This window comes from Xenopus laevis, chromosome 5L, assembly GCF_017654675.1.
Source record: "Xenopus laevis strain J_2021 chromosome 5L, Xenopus_laevis_v10.1, whole genome shotgun sequence".
In the NCBI taxonomy this organism is placed as follows: domain Eukaryota; kingdom Metazoa; phylum Chordata; class Amphibia; order Anura; family Pipidae; genus Xenopus; species Xenopus laevis.
Genome location: NC_054379.1, coordinates 143,359,648 through 143,377,296, shown reverse-complemented (window position 1 = coordinate 143,377,296; position 17,649 = coordinate 143,359,648). Strand labels below are relative to the sequence as shown.

At 37.3% G+C, this 17,649-nt stretch overlaps 1 protein-coding gene across 3 annotated transcripts in view; it reads right to left on the bottom strand.

Annotated features, from left to right (window-relative positions):
- Nucleotides 1-17,649, bottom strand: part of LOC108717159 (ephrin type-A receptor 3) — a 150,525-nt gene that overhangs the window by 114,024 nt on the left and 18,852 nt on the right. For 2 of the 3 annotated variants that reach the window (XM_018263983.2, XM_041563511.1), the window contains exons 2-4: nucleotides 14,422-14,469; nucleotides 9,661-9,725; nucleotides 8,322-8,982 (exon numbers count right to left, since the gene is read on the bottom strand). In XM_018263983.2, the coding sequence (XP_018119472.1) occupies nucleotides 8,322-8,982; nucleotides 9,661-9,725; nucleotides 14,422-14,469 (774 nt within the window). The remainder of the gene's footprint in view (nucleotides 1-8,321; nucleotides 8,983-9,660; nucleotides 9,726-14,421; nucleotides 14,470-17,649) is intronic. The other variant, XM_041563510.1, reaches the window with a different exon arrangement.

Sequence of the window (17,649 nt, the reverse complement as noted above, 5' to 3'; positions counted from 1 at the left end):
GAGGCCCCACCTTACTTCCCGGAACTTGAGCAGCTTTATTTGTTTCCCTGTAAAGCAGCCTGCGACAGTGCCGAGATTTGTATCCGTAGACCCAATGCAGTCTGTATATTCTGATTATTAATCAGTCTTGCTGTTTCAGCTTTTATGGCAGATATTATTTGACTTGTGCTGTTCAGACCACAGTGAGCATGTGCGTAGTCTTGGTCTTGCAAAGATGTATAACATGTTTAACAAAGACCCCCTGCGGCCAACTTTGAAAACATAAATGATTTGTTTTATTAGGCTTGTGGTGCAGTAAGTTCATGTTTATGTTTAGTATACAAAATACAGCATTTCTACCATTATTTATTTATTATTTTAGACTTTAGTTCCCCTTTAAATGAAATTTTAGAATGTTATAGAATGTCCTATTCCTAGAAAGGTTGCAATTGGTCTTCATCATTTATTCTTTATAGTTTTTGAGTGATTTGCCTTCCTCTTTACACACACGTCACATACCCAAACAGCCACGAGCGACAATTTTTACATGTGCAACTTTTTTGTCCAAATGCATTAAAGTCAATGGGCGTCAGAATTATTTTGACGCTCGAAATTTTTTACACAAGCGACATTTGTTTTTTTTGTTGCAGGAAATTTTTTCACCGGCGAATATTTGCTAATTGTATTCCTATGCAGTCCCCTCCTACTTATACTTTTATCAGTCTCTCACTGAAACCACTGCCTGGTTGCAATGGGAAATAAGACTCTAGCAACCAGATAGCTATTGAAACACCAAACTGGAGAGTGAACAGCTAAATAATGGAAACCCATAAAAAATTAAGACCATTTACAATTTTGTCTCAGAATATCACTGGTATGGGACCTGTTATCCAGAAAGCTCAGGACCTGGGGCTTTCCGTAACTTGGATCTTCATATCTTAAGTCTACTAAAAAAATCATATAAACATTTAATAACCCCAATAGGCTGGTTTTGCTTCCAATGAGGATTAATTATATCTTAGTTTGGATCAAGAACAAGGTACTGTTTTATTATGAAATCATTTTAAAAAATGTGGATTATTTGGATAAAATAGAATCTATGGGAGATGGCCTTTCCAGAATTTGGAGCTCTCTGGATAACGGGTTTTTGAATAACAGATCCCATACCTGTAGCTGATTGTGGCATGAAAAAAGGAGTCTGACCTTGCTCTGTAAATAGTCTGATTGGCTCCATGTGAATTCTAGTCCTGTACGTGTTTTAAACTTTGTTTGACACAACCAAAAAAAAAGCAGTTACAAAGGGAACCCACATGCCAATTGCCCATAATTTCAATGACATGGGTATCAAATGTGTTTAGTGTAAGTTCTGCCACAAATTCAAATGTCTAACAATTATATTTTCATTAAAGGGGTCCACTTCTCTCTTCTCCCACATCCCCTACAAGGTAGGGACCCAACAGCCTTGTTTGCCTAAGTCAGAACCCTTTATACACTTATACCAGGACCCACTGGCACTCCCAGCAATGCAATGTACTTTTGTTTGTTTAATCCTACAGTTTAAGTGCAGTGAGGCAGGTTTAATAACAACTGCTTTTAGCTGTAAGGTCACCGCTCCAGGCTGGGAAGTAGTGAAAGCCGAAGGGAGTTCTGTAGCCTCAACTTAGGTTTGCAGACTCTGTAAATTATTCATGGTTCAGAATAGGGGCAGAGAGAAGCAAGACTCAGTGTTAACAGCTGAGGATTTCACATACAGTTACAGAAGGGTGTCTCCAGTCAGCCCTGAACCAATGCATGGCTATATGCATGAATAGATAGAACAGATCAGAAAAGACTTTACTTCTGAACTCGTCCAGGGAGATACTCAGGAAGGATAACTGCTGACATGGAAGTTTTTCATGCCCTACTAGTAACAAGGTGGATCTGGAAAACTGACTGAGGTACTGAAACATAGAGTAGGAACAACTCAAAAGGATCAAGAAAGTGACAGCTATTTGTGGATTAATAGACAGAGAGAGATAGAAAGATAGACACAAATGGACGGATGGATGGATGGTAGACAGAGACAGAGAAGAGAGAGAGACAGAGACAGAGAAGATTAGATAGATAGATAGATGATAGATAGATAGATAGATAGATAGATAGATAGATAGATAGATAGATAGATGATAGAGAGAGAGAGAGAGAGAGAGAGAGAGAGAGAGAGAGAGATGATAGATGGTAGATAGATATATGATTATATGATAGATGATAGATAGAGAGAGAGAGAGAGAGAGAGAGAGAGAGAGAGAGAGAGAGAGAGAGAGAGAGAGAGAGAGAGAGAGAGAGAATTGTCCTCTTACCAAGAAGGAGTATTACTTCTTGTTCATTAAACGTTGGTCCTCAGTCTATAATGTCTCATCAATTTATTGCGCAAATCAGATAATAAACTTCCATACAGTACAGTATGGAATTCGACATTGGAAACCCGTTATCCAGAAAGCTCCAAATTACTGAAGCAAATAATTCTAATTTTAGAATGGTGCTAAACGCTAAAGCCCAGAGAAAATGGTCAGTCATGGAAGTGTTTTTTCCAGGAATTTAAAAAGATACTAATAGTTTTCATATAAAAAGCATATTCAACTTCTCCACACGTCAGCTTAATTCGTTTCCCCTTAAATCAGCCGCTACCCTCTCCTGATGCGGTGCATTGCAGATACAACCTTTTATTAAAGAGAACAAGGAAATTGCAGGGATTAATATATGTTTAATATAGTGAACAAAGTCCCCCCTATTGTACAATATAAGGGTTTTATAAGTTACCAAGGAGTTCTATGACCATAGGCAGGAGGCTGAAGTTTCAGTGAGTCATGTGACAGAAATGACATCACTATACAACTATAATCGATGACATCACTAAGCACCTTTTATAAGGATATAATTTACAGGATATTCATGGCTCTTGTGTATTATAGGGCTTTATACCACAATGTGCAACCAGGGTGATGTGAAATATCATTTAAAATATTGGGTGACCCGGCCCATTGGTCCATTACATTTCTATTCAAATGGCTGAAATTGTTTGTTCTCAGATGAAACACTGGATCTGCATATTTTCTGCCACAATTTTTCAACATCACTTTTCATTACTCTATCTAGAATGGAATGTTGAGTGAGAAACGTTTTATAGAGCTTTTTTCATTTTTTTTATTCAATCCTCCTTGCAAATCAGTATGGAATTTGATTAAACATAATAAACACATTTGAAATAGCAGTGTGAATAATCTCTTGTATTCCGCAGTCTGAACAGTAGAGTGCTGCTGCAGTGCCAATCTATTAGAGCTAAATAAATGTGATAGCAGGTAATGGTTCGAGTGCAAAAGCAATTTATATACCCCAAAGCCCATGCAAACTGGATGACACTAAGGTCAGTTCCATTATACATCACATTCAAACTGAAACAGACCAAAATATTCACTTGAGGCCACATCTGCAAACTTTTGGTGGGTTATTTACTAAACTCCGAATGCAAAAATCTTTTTTATTTTTTATAAAATCTGACTATTAAAAAATCACGTATTTTTCGGAATTTAATAAACCCTGAGGATGGAAAAGTCTGAATCTTAAAATCCGGCATCTCAGACCTGTCGAGGTTGCATATAAGTCAATGTGAGAAGTCTCAATGATTTTTTTATGTGTGCTGGGTTTCGGGCAAAACCCCAAAGTTTTCGAGTGAAAATCATGGAAAAATCGTGAAAATCAGGTATAAAAGTGAAAATCCGATTTTTTTTTCCCGCAAAGCAAACTTTCGGGAAAATGTAATTATAAATAAGCGTGAAAAACCCGAGCGCATTTGATCTGAGTTTGTAGCCGAAAATATTGAGATAAGTTTTTTTTTTGATAAATAACCCCCTTGGTGTTCACCAGGCTGCCAGGTTTACAAATGGACATGTGGAGCCTTATTTATAAAAGGACAGATTTTAGTGGTTTCTGAGGTTTTGAAACCATGACTAAACTCACTTTCTCTAAAACTACGAATGACATTTATTAAAAGATCTGAATAAAAAGTACAAATGTAAAATAATGCTCAACGATGCGCTTAAAATATGAATACCATTAAAACCTCAACAAAATTGAGTTTTTCAGACAATTTCTAGCATAAAAAAAAACTGAAAACCTAGAAAAGTCCAAATTGACTTAAAATGGTCCAATAGGATCAGAGCAGCTCCCATCTTCTATAGGACCTCAACAACTTTTACCTGGCAAAGTTTTTCATTAGTGGTTTATTTTCGTGGTTTTTACACTTAGGGGGTTATTTACTAAACTTCAGATTTATTTGGGCCGAAAACTGGAATTTTTTCATGGAAATAAAAACTCAAATTATTTTACATTTATTATAGCCCGATACTGCAAAAAGCCTAAATCCGCAATCTCATACCTGTTGAGGTCCTGTATAAGTCAATAGCAGAGGTGCCAATCTCAATTTGTAGATATCATGGTTTGCGTTGGAAAAATGTGGGGTTTTCGGGCAAAACCCCTCAAAAAATCGTATGATTCGGGGGGAAAACTCAGAAAATTTGTACAATCAAATTTTTAATACAATTTTTTGGGGTTTTTCCCTGAACTGATTAATTTAAGCTTTGTAAAAAAGGTCAAATTAAATATGGAAGTTTGGTTTTGGTTGTTTTTTTTGTTTAAATAATTCGATAAATTTGGATTTTAGTAAATAACCTGCTTAATAAATCTTGAATTTTTAGAGCTTTTTAAAACAATGAGAACACCACACATTTTTGAAGATTTGTGGAAAAAACTAAATTGTTAGTAAATTGGCCCCATAAAGTAGTGAATTTTTTTGTATTTTTGCCTAACATGCAGAAGAAAGAAAGTTTTCATGTATGATTAAAGGAACAGTAACATCAAAAAATTAGATTGCTTTAAAGTAATACAAATACCTGTATAATGCAGCGTTGCCCTGCACTGGTAAAACTGATGTCTTTGCTTCAGAAACACTACTATTGTTTATATAAATAAGCTGCTGTGTAGCAATGGGGGCAGCCATTCAATAGAGAAAAGGCTCAGGTTACACAGCAGATAATCTCTGTAGAACATTATGGTGTTATCTGTTATCCGCTATTTAACCTCTGTCATAAAGTCTTTCTTCAATTTCCACCATTGTTACACAGCAGCTTGTTTATATGAACTATAGTAGTGTTTCTAACACAAACACATCAGTTTTACCAGTTCAGGGCAACAGTACATAATATTTTAATTACTTTAAAACACTTACATTTTTTTGTGTTACTGTTCCTTTAACACCAGCTTTTCTATGGCAGGTGTCAATTACACTCTCTACCCGATTTGACTTCAGTCCTAATTTCATCCAATTACTTAGGGGCAAATGTATCAAGGGTCGAATATCGAGGGTTAATTAACCCTCAATATTCGACTGGGGAATTAAAATCCTTCGACTTCGAATATCAAAGTCGAAGGATTTTGCGCAAATAGTTCGATCGTTCGATCGAAGCAATAATCGTTCGATCGAACGATTAAATCCTTCAAATCGAACGATTCGAAGGATTTTAATCCATCGATCGAAGGATTATCCTTCGACCAAAAAAAGTTAGCCAAGCCTATGGGGACCTTCCCCATAGGCTAACATTGACTTCGGTAGCTTTTAGGTGGCGAACTAGGGGGTTGAAGTTTTTTCTTAAAGAGACAGTACTTCGACTATCGAATGGTCGAATAGTCGAACAATTTTTAGTTCGAATCGTTCGATTCGAAGTCGAAGTCGTAGTCGAAGGTCGAAGTAGCCCATTCGATGGTCGAAGTAGCCAAAAAAACACTTCGAAATTCGAAGTATTTTTTCTTCTATTCCTTCACTCGAACTTAATGAATGGGCCCCTTACTGATTAAAAATAATAATTTCTGTGGATATACAGTGATTTTGAGAATATATCAAATAATAGTGGCTGAGGGGAACTCACTAAGTGGCACTATTTAATAAGTAGCCTGAATTATTTTTACTGCTCAAGAAGACAATAGCTATTATTTTTAATCTTTGAATGCATTAGTATTTATTAATATAGTCTCAGTGTACAGAATTATACTAGTGATGGGCGAATCGGTCCCGTTTCGATTTTGCTGGAAAATTTGCGAAATGGTGAAAAATTTGTGAATTTGTGAAAGGCGGCAAAATAATTTTGACGTGCAACAATTTTGACGTGAGTTACAATTTTTATACGTGCGACTATTTTGTCCTAATGTATTAAAGTCAATGGGTGTCGAATAATTTTTGCCGGCGAAACACGGAAATTCATCGCAGGTTGCAGGGGGCCCAGCCTGCAACTTGCGGTGTCTGGAAGGCTACAGACATTTTTAAATTGGTCACTGGAGCTCTCCCATTGACTTATACATGAATTTGGCAAGTTTTAGGTGGTGAATAGTCAAATTTGAATTCTTAAAGGGGCAGAATTATCTCAGAAATCTAATTCAAATTTTTTTTAAATTCGATTAGAGTATTGATAATTCACTTGTCGAATTTGGCAGTTTAGACTATACAAAATTTGAAAATTTGAATTCAAATTAAAATTTTCAGTTTGACCCTTAATAAATCTGCCCCATAATGTTAAATTATTATTATGCATCTAAAGCTGAGAGCTTCTACATTCTGACAAAGCCCTTATGGTGCCATTGTGACCTCTGGGAATATCTACTGATATATAAGGCACCAGAGAATTTCTAATTAATTGTCATTGTTAAAGATCTCAGCAGGACCACCCTATCTGCATTTGTGACTTTTTCATGCTTAGTTTCTCTTCTCTACAATATCTGTTTCAAAAATGTCCCTTTTCAGTTTCATACTGCCATAAAATGTACTAACTGCTTATATTTATTTGTAGTTGTAGGTCAGAACAGACAGGGAACAAGTACTCAAAATATACACAAAGGTTTGAAAATATTGCGAGACATTCAAGGTACAATGTGTGTAGAACCATCTGGACTTTCTCCTTTTTCTGGACATTTCAGCCTGTTATTCCTGATTTCTCAAAGCCACAGCCCGTTCAGAGGCTGTTATCCTCACTGCTACTATAGACACCATCTCTTCCTTCTATACCTGCTATCCCACAGTCACACTCCCTTCCCAGAGACTATTATCCCACTGTTACTATAGACACCATCTCTCCCTACTATACCTGCTATCCCACAGTCACACTCCCTTCCCAGAGACTATTACCCACTGTTACTATAGGCACCATCTCTCCGTACTATATCTGCTATCCCACAGCTTCAGTCCCTTCCCAGAGGATATTATCTCAGTGCTGGACACAAAGTTAAAAGACAAAACAATCTATACACTTGTCTTAATGAAACAGAACATGTTGTGGAGTTACGTATATAAAATTGGATTATGATTATTACTGAATGATAAGATTGTGAATATTAGACATATGTGATTGCTCCTGCTGCATATACAAATATATAATACTGTTTACAAAGCTCCACCCAGATCCAAAATTCAAAAAATTCAAAAAATGCGTATTTCATGATCATGAAATACTGAGGGGAATTATGGGGCACATTAACTAAAGAGCGAATTGTGTTTTTTTGATGAATTTTTCACTAAAAAGACAATTTTGATTACTAAAAGACAAGCAACATTCTTCGCTAGCGAATGAACTTGCCGCTGGAGAACTTTCTCTGCATTTTGGCAGGCAAAATCAAAAATAAACTAATTTATCAAAGTCTGAAATTTTCAATTTCACCAAAATCTATTTCTCCAGGTTCTGAATGACAAAATATTACAATGACGCTGCCGTGTTTTTCATATTTAAAGTGGGAGTATGTTTACAAGTTGTAACTGTTAAAATTATTTTATTTGAAGCTCATTCCACATTTAGGGTGGGCTCATGGCCTAGGACAATAGGGGATCTCTGTCTTCATTTTGCACTTTTAATAAAAAGTGGACACTTCCAGAAATGTCACCAACATCACTAATAAATTCATACATATGAACTTTATATACCCACTGAATTTAAACTGGCGTAAGCATAAGTACAGTGAGTTAACAAAGTTTCGCTAAGAAGGAACGCTATAGAAAATTTGTTATAAAAAATTTTCTGCAACGAATCATCGCTGATGAAAGTAGGCCACAGTTCTTTTGCCCAGACGTAATTGTGCATTGAGATGAATACAGATATTTGTCGTCAAATAACATCTGACGTAGTTGGGTGAAGTCTCGTACAGACTTCTGAAGCTAAAATTTGCAGGTAAGTAAATGTGCCCCTATGAGTTCATAAATGTTACACTCTGTTATTACTTGGATGATTGAACAAAGACTAATAAGAATGAACCATGAGTGTACTTACGTATGCATGCATCTCTCTTCTCTTCATAGCCAGGCTTGCAGGCACACCGGCCAATAGGTACTAACCATCCTCCATCAGCGCTACAGTACATTTTAGGAACATCAAATTCCACAGAGTTATTTACACATGATCCCTTAACTTCCACCAGGGCAGAGTCTCCACCAGTAACAGTATCCGGGAACTGGGCAAGGTTACGGATAGTCATAGGGCACTTTTTATAAAATACCCGAACAGAAACTAATGCAATGCAAGCTCCAACATCTTGGAAGGCCAAATAGAAACCTTTCTTGTACAAGTTACTGATGTCTCTCACTTCTGTGTTCAGTTTCATGACTCTGTCTCCAACATCCACCTGGGTAAAGCTCTCATCTGCTGCTATGGTGTCAATTTTGATATATTGGTTTTCTTTGATAAACTTCAGGTTGCTGTTATTAGATTCATAGTAGTACATGTTGAAGGTCTCCTTACATGTGCCTGAAACCCCAGGGAGGCTGTTGCAGTCACGTAAAGTGAACTTTATTTCAATGTACACGCGTTGAGCATTTCCTCTTGGGATCCAGCTGGTTCTTAGCCAGTTATTTTGACTGACCTCCAAAACATTGCACACTTGATATGTTCTCATGGGTGTATTTCTTTCATCCATTACACTGATCTCTTCCCACTGTCATTGACAAATGAAAAATTAGTATCACTGCCACAATCACACTAGGGACAATGTTATCTGCTTAACAATGATACATCAGACATTGATCCATTTTATTGTAAGCCTAGACATCCATCATAAATGTTCCTTTCTCCAGTTACACTTCTTGGGATGCAGGAGTAGCAGTTACTTTGTTCCACAAACCATATCAAATACACCAGAACTCAAAGTAAAGTATATTTATGTCCTCTGATTTTCCCAGTAGTTACTGGGAATCCAAGGGCAGTTTTGTTATGGTGTGATTATTTCACCAGTGTCTACAGGAAGATTAGTTTGACATGAACATCAGGCTAGCAGAGGATATAATAAAACATTTAAAATGGGGCCCAAATACAACTTTTGCCTTAGTGCATGCTTAGTTACATCGCACTCTATATGGGCCAAAGAAGCACCAAGGTGCTCTCAAAAATTAAATAATTAAGATTTACTGCTGTCCTGTACTTACTGGTCCCTATCAATTTAGAACATGAGACAATATAGGAAATGGCAAAATCTCTGCACTTTAAGGGGGCCTTTAATTTTAGTTAAAGGTCTTTTACCCAAGAAAGTAGGATTAGAGTGTAAACTCTATTTAGCAGGGATTCGGTGATACAGTGGATATAATCCATAAAATACAATTCAAATCATTTTACATACCCCATCTGGGGGATAGGCTACCCATTCCAGATCTCCAATCGCAGACATTGAGTCCAGTAAAGTGACTAGAAAAAAAGAAGGAAGGAAAAAATATAAATTGTGTTAGTTTAATTGGATTTAAACACCCAATCCCTCTCATCTTTCTCATCTTTCTTCTGGTTTATCATATTTTACATATATTATTGGTAGTGATGGGCAAATAAATTCGGCAGTCGCAAATTTACGGTGAATTTCCAAGTTTTGCCGCCGGTGAATAAATGTGAAACTGCTGCAAAAATTCTCTGAAAAATCTTTTGTGGCAAAAAAATTTTGGACGCACGTCAGAATAGTCGTGCATAAAAATTGTTGCTCGTCAAAATTATTTGGACGCCCATTGACTTTAATGCATTTGGACAAAATAGGCACACGTATAAAAATTGTTGCGGGCGTCTAAATTGACATGCATCAAAATAATTTTGATGTCCATTGACTTCAATGCGTTTCGTGAATTTTTCGCCATTTCGCAGGAAATTCACAAATTTTTCAGTGAAGCAAAACGGCACAAATTCGCCCATCACTAATTATTGCAAAGACACCCATTCAGAGTGCTGCCAGGAACTGTACACTATTTACTCTATGTCTCTTGTTTTTTCTTGAATGTCTTGTTATTTACTTGCCTTATTGCACATCTTCCTTTACTAATGGAGAGAGAGAACATTATCTTTTGTACAACTAAATTCTTTAAAACGGTATATTCATGACTCCCAGGAATTGCACTGCATGCAGAGAAGGGTAAAATAACCTAGAAAATGTCTTATTACAAACTTAGGATATGCTTTCTAGACTAGAGACTCGCCTTTAGCAATGTTGGAGTCTAGATGTAGTGACTAAAGGTAAAGACGCACAAAGCTACTAGTAGCAGCTACTTGATACTGAAAATTGCCTCTGCTAAAACATACCTTGGGGGTTATGTAATAAAAGGCACTAAGTTTGCCCAGGATCAGTAAATCATAGCAACCAATTAGCAGGTAGCATTTACTGGTCACCTGTTTAAAAGCAAAGATATTCTCACTTAAAGGAGAAGTAACCCTTAAAAATGAATATGGCTATAAATGCCATATTTTATATACTGAACTTATTGTACCAGCCTAAAGTTTTAGCTTGTCAATAGCAGCAATGATCCAGAACTTCAAACTTGTCACAGGGGGTCACCATCTTGGAAAGTGTCTGTGACACTCACATGCTCAGTTGGCTCTGAGCAGCTGTTGAGAAGCTAAGCTTAGGGGTCATCACTAATTATCAAGCAGAAAATAAGGTTGGTCTGTAATATAAACTGATGTAAGTAACTCTACACATAAGTGCGTCTGTTACATGGAGGTCATTCATTTGTGCGACAGATTGCTTGTTAAAATGTACAGAATGGAGTTTGTCTGTGTATGGTCACAAATACTTATATACCATGGGAGACAATAATTCTGTGTATTAGGGATAGTTTTGTATACAGAATGTATTTGGGACAAACGGCACCCCATATGCTACAAGGCTGATTATTAAATTCTGATGCTAGTTGCACTGGTTTCTGTGATGCCATGTAGTAATTATCTGTATTAATTACTAATCAGCCTTATATTGTGACATTTATGTTCTATGTGTACTGTATAAGTTGAGTGGCATTTCTAGCCTACTACTTTAGTTAAGCTTTAGTTCTACTCCTCCCCTGAAATGAACAAATGACACTATCATTGTTTCTCATCTAACAACAGTGAAAAGGAGCCTTTTATACAAAAATTATCTCCTTGAGTCAACTGAAATGCTCCAAATCTCCTTATCATTTCCATATACCTTATGATAATGCAGTAAAAATACTCTCATATATACATATCTCTGTATCTTGCCAGATTGATTCATTTTTCTCATCTCTCCACTAGTAATGGGCGAATTTGCGCTGTTTCGCTTCGCCGAAAAATTCGCGAAATTTGCGAAACGGCGAAAAATTAGCAAAACGGCGCCGGCGTCTCGTTTTTTGACGCCGGCGCCCGTTTTTGACGCGGGCGTTTCGTGAATTTATTCGCCTGCCGCGAATCGCGCAAATTCGGCGCGAATTCGCGCCTGGCGAATAAATTCGCCCATCACTACTCTCCACTCTATTCCAGCACTAAATCATTAATTCAGTTCATCTTCTGGAACCTTATCCACATAAAATGTTGCCTGATTACTCTCTTTGGTCCTCGTTATTGAATGGCTGTGCTTCTTCCATGTACTTCATCCATTCTTCTCTGAACTTCTTGAAGCTGCTGTATATACGTCGATGTCTTCTTAATGTCTGTTTTTTGCTAAGAGTCTCATCAATCGACCATTCATATTGCCCCTACTATTGAAGTAGTTCAATCAAATAGCCTACATTTTCCATTGCCTGTTTGATGAAGTGTTTTGAGGCTTTTACACATACACACACACACATTTTTTTTTATACAGACATTACTGTTTCCACGTATTTAAAGGAGACCATGATAATCTCTCTATGTTCTTGCTGGGGCCTATTCCCCACCCCCTTTAGGCTCAGAATGTAATGCAAATCCTTATCTTGTTCCATTGTGAAGTGATGGATTCTAGGTTTTGATGTCTCTCTCCTTTCCATATATTTGGTACACAGATACTCTGGAAAGCAGAGGGACCTTATATTCCAGAATAAGGAAGAATAAGATGAGGGAGGGGGTTGCATTATACTGTGAGCCTAAGAGGGTCGGGGAACTTTTCCCAGTGAGTGCATATGCAGAATATCATGATTTCCTTTTCAATCTATAGAATTAGATACTGTATATCCATGCACAACTGATTGAGCTCGCATTGAGGGGTAAAATAGGGTTAATAAAGTTCCCTATACAGGTATGGGATCTGTTATCCAGTATGCTTGGGACCTGAGGTTTTCCAGGATAACTGATTTTTACATAATTTCGATCTTCATATCTCAAGTTTACTAGAAAATCATTTAGACATTAAATAAACCCTATAGGTTGGTTTTGCTTCCAATAAGGATTACTTATATCTTAGTTTGGATCAAGTACAATGTACTGTTTTATTATTACAGAGAAAAGGGAAATCATTGTTAAAAATTGTAATTATTTGGCTAAAATTGAGTCTATGGGTGATGGCTTTTCCAGAATTTGGAGCATTCTGGATAATGGGTCTCCTAATAACAGATCCTTTATCTGTCCTACCTATTTAGCCTCATCAGTATATAAAAACAATTCTTTCTTTCAATACTTTAAAACACTGCATACATTGTAGCACTACAAAAAAGAATTTACATTTCTCTAACCTGACTTCGCTATTGAAGTATGAGTCTCTACACCTAGTGACGATCCTTTATACTCTATCTGACATTCTCTAGGAGTTTCTCCTCTGTAATTCTTCTGTTCATGACTATTAATGGATGCAGGTTAGCTCAACTGTTTCCTCAACAATGCTCTTGCTCAGAAGTAAGTAGTGAAGTCATCAACGCAGAATTGATCAGTTAAAGGGATACTGTCATGGGAAAAAATTATTTTTTCAAAATGAATCAGTTAATAGTGCTGCTCCAGCAAAATTCTGCATTGAAATCCGTTTCTCAAAAGAGCAAACAGATTTTTTTATATTCAATTTTGAAATCTGACATGGGGCTAGACATTTTGTCAATTTCCCAGTTGCCCCTGGTCATGCTCTGCTGGAGCAGCACTATTAACTGATTCATTTTGAAAAAAATGTTTTTCCCCATGACAGTATCCCTTTAAAAACAAAATGGCTCAATGGCACAAGATTAGTATTTTCAAGTGTTGTCTAATAAGTTTAATGCTTTTTTCTCTCAAACATCAGTCTTCTAGCTACCAACATGATCTCTTTCCCTAACTTTCCTCTGTGTAAAACCATTCTCACGCCAACCTTGTGCCGATCGAATTCATCAGAGTCAATGTCCATATTTCATTTCCATCAGATTCACATTGTTAAATCCTTTCACGTTTCATAATGTCGTTTATTAAGTATTTAGGTGTATAATTACGTATTAGGTACCATTCTTTGTACTAATGTGCATTACTTTCTGTTATCCTGGAGATCTGAGAGAGAAACGCTATTGCAGAATGGGGATAATTATCATGCTACCCATTTGTCATACTGAAAGTGAGATTGTGTGAAGTTTAAATCATATACCATATAGAAATCAAACACAGACAAATAGACTTTCAAAGTGGAGTAATTAGGTGTTTATGTGAAAATGAGTGGGAGTTGTACAATACAAAGGAAAAACATTTACATATACTGAAAGGAAAAGAGAACATCATGGTGGAGAGAACACAGGTTATCTGGATGGTTACACGTTACATAGAATGGTGTCAATTTATAAAATGGGGCAGAAGTGACATGCAAGTGATGTATCCAAATTTCATAGATTCGCACACAATAGCACTATCTTTCTACAAACTTGGCATCTAGGTGGCTTCCCAATAGGATGCATTACTATCTGTCCTGAAACGCTACTCTATATTGAATATAATAGACTATAGAATGGATTATGCTTTACTGCTTTCCTGCAATCATATCGTGGTCAAATCCATAAAATTTGTAATGAGGTTGAAAAGTGGCACTCACAAAATGACATAATGTTCTGCACAGACACGCATGCAGTTATGCAGAGACTATGGCTAGTACACGCTTAGCTCACTTAAGCCTGTGTTTGTATGGGAGCGATGACAATTAGACATATGGGATGAAAGTCGACTGGCATGTTCTACCACAAAAAAATCTCACCTGAGCATGATGATTGAACACAGGGGTGCAATGCATCAGACGTCAAGACTGCAGTAAGAAAAACACAAATTTGTCATTTCCTATAAATGTCATGTTAGAAAGCCCACCTTTACTAAGAACAGTTCCAGGTACCATTGAAACAAAAGGTAAAATGGTTGTTGCTACTCTGAGGGCACAGCTTTTGTTGGTAGCCCTACAGTTACTAAGATAGCCTAAGACAGTGACATAGCATAGAATAAATTCTTTTCTTTCTGTATTATTTACATAAGTACAGTGTCGGCCTAATATCCATGTGATTGTTCCCTGGACCACTTGGTTGTTTCACTTTTCAGTGTATCTTTTTGTTTAAATTAAGGTTATCAGGAACAGGGCTGGACTGATACATAGAGCGCCCCTAAACTGTACATGCATCTGCAAACCATATCTCGACGGTACGGAGCATGGGGGTGGCATGCAGAAGATTTAAAGAGCTAGCAAATCTCCCACATGTCCTCAGTGCTTCTGAACCCATTGTGATTAAGCTGGGCGGCATGCTGCCCTTTTATATTCTGCTTCCCCAGGCCAGGGACTTGGTGGCCTTTCCACAAATCATCAGGTACACTTTAAATAAATGTAGTAAATATAATCAGTGCAGTCCTTCTAGCTGGACTTTCCCATGATCAGGTGTAAATCTCATGCCACCTTTATTAGTGCTATTTGGGCATGGATAAGTGGGCAGAAAGATGACTGCTTCTGATGGTATTGAGTTAAGTTGAGTTCACAGAGGGCAAAGCATATGTGAGCTTGCTGTTTTTGAAATGTAGATCCATTGCTTGTTATTAATGTCAGCAAAACACAAACATCTTTGATCATATTAAATGACAAAGGGCTTTTTATCAATTATAACTGTCACACCTATGAGCCTACATTTGCTGTAGGTGACATTCAACAACAACTGAAGGGTTGCAGATTGGGCAACTCCATTATTAAGTGCCACTGTAGCCATCTTGCTCTACTCTTGTCATCTTACCCTACTTTATCTGCTGTCCCCACATTTCCTACATATAGTACAACTGTTGCTCAACAGAGATTCATTATATGGAGAGCTCTTTATGTAACCCATAAAAATAACCCTGATTTAAACTTTACAGACCACACAAAAGATGCTTAGATAGATAGATAGATAGATAGATAGATAGATAGATAGATAGATAGATAGATAGATAGATAGATAGATAGATAGATAGATAATAGTTACATAGTTAAATCGGGTTGAAAAAAGACAAAGTCCATCAAGTCCAACCCCTCCAAATGAAAACCCAGCATCCATACACACACGCCTCTCTACTTTCATACAAATTCTATATACCCATACCTATACTAACTATAGAGTTTAGTATCACAATAGCCTTTGATATTATGTCTGTCCAAAAAATCATCCAAGGCATTAACTGAATCAGCATCACAACATCACCCGGCAGTGCATTCCACAACCTCACTGTCCTGACTGTGAAGAACCCCCTACGTTGCTTCAAATGAAAGTTCTTTTCTTCTAGTCTAAAGGGGTGGCCTCTGGGACGGTGATCCACTTTATGGGTAAAAAGGTCCCCTGCTATTTGTCTATTAGTTGCACGTTTAGTTGCAACCAATTTAGTTGCACTTAGTCTCTGCAGTCTCTCCAGCTCATTTATATTCTTCTTAAGGACTGGAGTCCAAAACTGAACTGCATACTCCAGATGAGGCCTCACCAGGGACCTATAAAGAGGCATAATTATGTTTTCATCCCTTGAGTTAATGCCCTTTTTTATGCAAGACAGAACTTTATTTGCTTTAGTAGCCACAGAATGACACTGCCCAGAATTAGACTAAGGGGTCCGTTTACTAAAGTGCGGTAAATCTGACTTTAAGTTTCCGCATGTTATCGCTGAGAATATTTTTACGCCAGAATATTCGCAGCGACTAAGTTTACTAAACAGCGATGCGCTCAGAAGTCATTGCGATCACTTGCGGTAACTACGTTAAGGAACCAGCTTACGTTAGCGGTAATTTTAGCGAGTTGCGAATTTTCTGGCGAAAAATTACGTTTTTGCGAATATTTATGCTATAAAATAGTCTTGTTTTATGGCGGTTATTATGGCAATTTTTACTGTGACATTTATGGCCAGAAATGCATCTTCAAAACTTATAAACTTTATTGACTGATGATTATACCATCCAACAACATCACCAGAGTAATACCAATCAAACATGTCTGCATCATATAAACTCTTCTGCCAATAGAATCATAGGAAATGATACCAGTCAATCTCTTTGCTTCATAGAAATGCACAGTTTAATGTAGCCAATCCCAATGAAACCAAAAAGTGTAGAGGCTGACGAATCCTTGGACTGTGATGCCACTGCCAATAATACGACTCTGAGCTGAAACTGCTGCTGTTGCACCAGATAGAAGCAGAAGCCAAAACATCCTGTCAGCAATAGCTACAGATCTCTCTCCTGTCAGCAAAGAATGATGGGTAAAAAAAAAACATTATTATGGGATATTTCCTGCCCCTTGAGAATTTTCTGGCAGAAAAAATACTTTTACGCCACTTCATATGTGGCGGTAAAAGTTTGCGAATATTCTGGCGTTAATTTTGTCTTTAGCACATTTCGCTGTTTAGTAAACCATGCGTTAATGTGTACGTAGCGTTATTTTCAGCAAATGCGATAACTGGCGAACAATTATTCTTGCGCAAGAAAATTCGCAAATTTATATTTACCGCAGGTTAGTAAACTGGCGATAACATATTTGGCGAAAATTCTGTCTATATATTGTGCGAATATTTTTAACGCACTTTAGTAAACGGACCCCAAAGTGTTATCTACAAAGAACCCTAGATCCTAGATAGATAGATAGATAGATAGATAGATAGATAGATAGATAGATAGATAGATAGATAGATAGATGTCAGGGAGCCGGGAGCTCCCTCCAGGGAGGTAGTCAGGATCGAGGAGGAAGCCCTCTTGAGGGAGCAAGGTCGCGGTGTCCAAAGGGTTAATCCAAAGAGTAGTCAGAATCCAGGCAAGAGTTCAGGGGCAGGCAGATAACAGCAAAGTCCAGGCAAGGGTCAAGATAATAATCAGGAACAAGATTTAGCAATATCAGCTCACAGGGAACCCAGGATACACTTAGGGAAAGTTTCCTATACTTGGGCGCCATTCTGGCGTCTAGGTAGCATTTTTATTTTGAATTTGGCGCCATTGTGA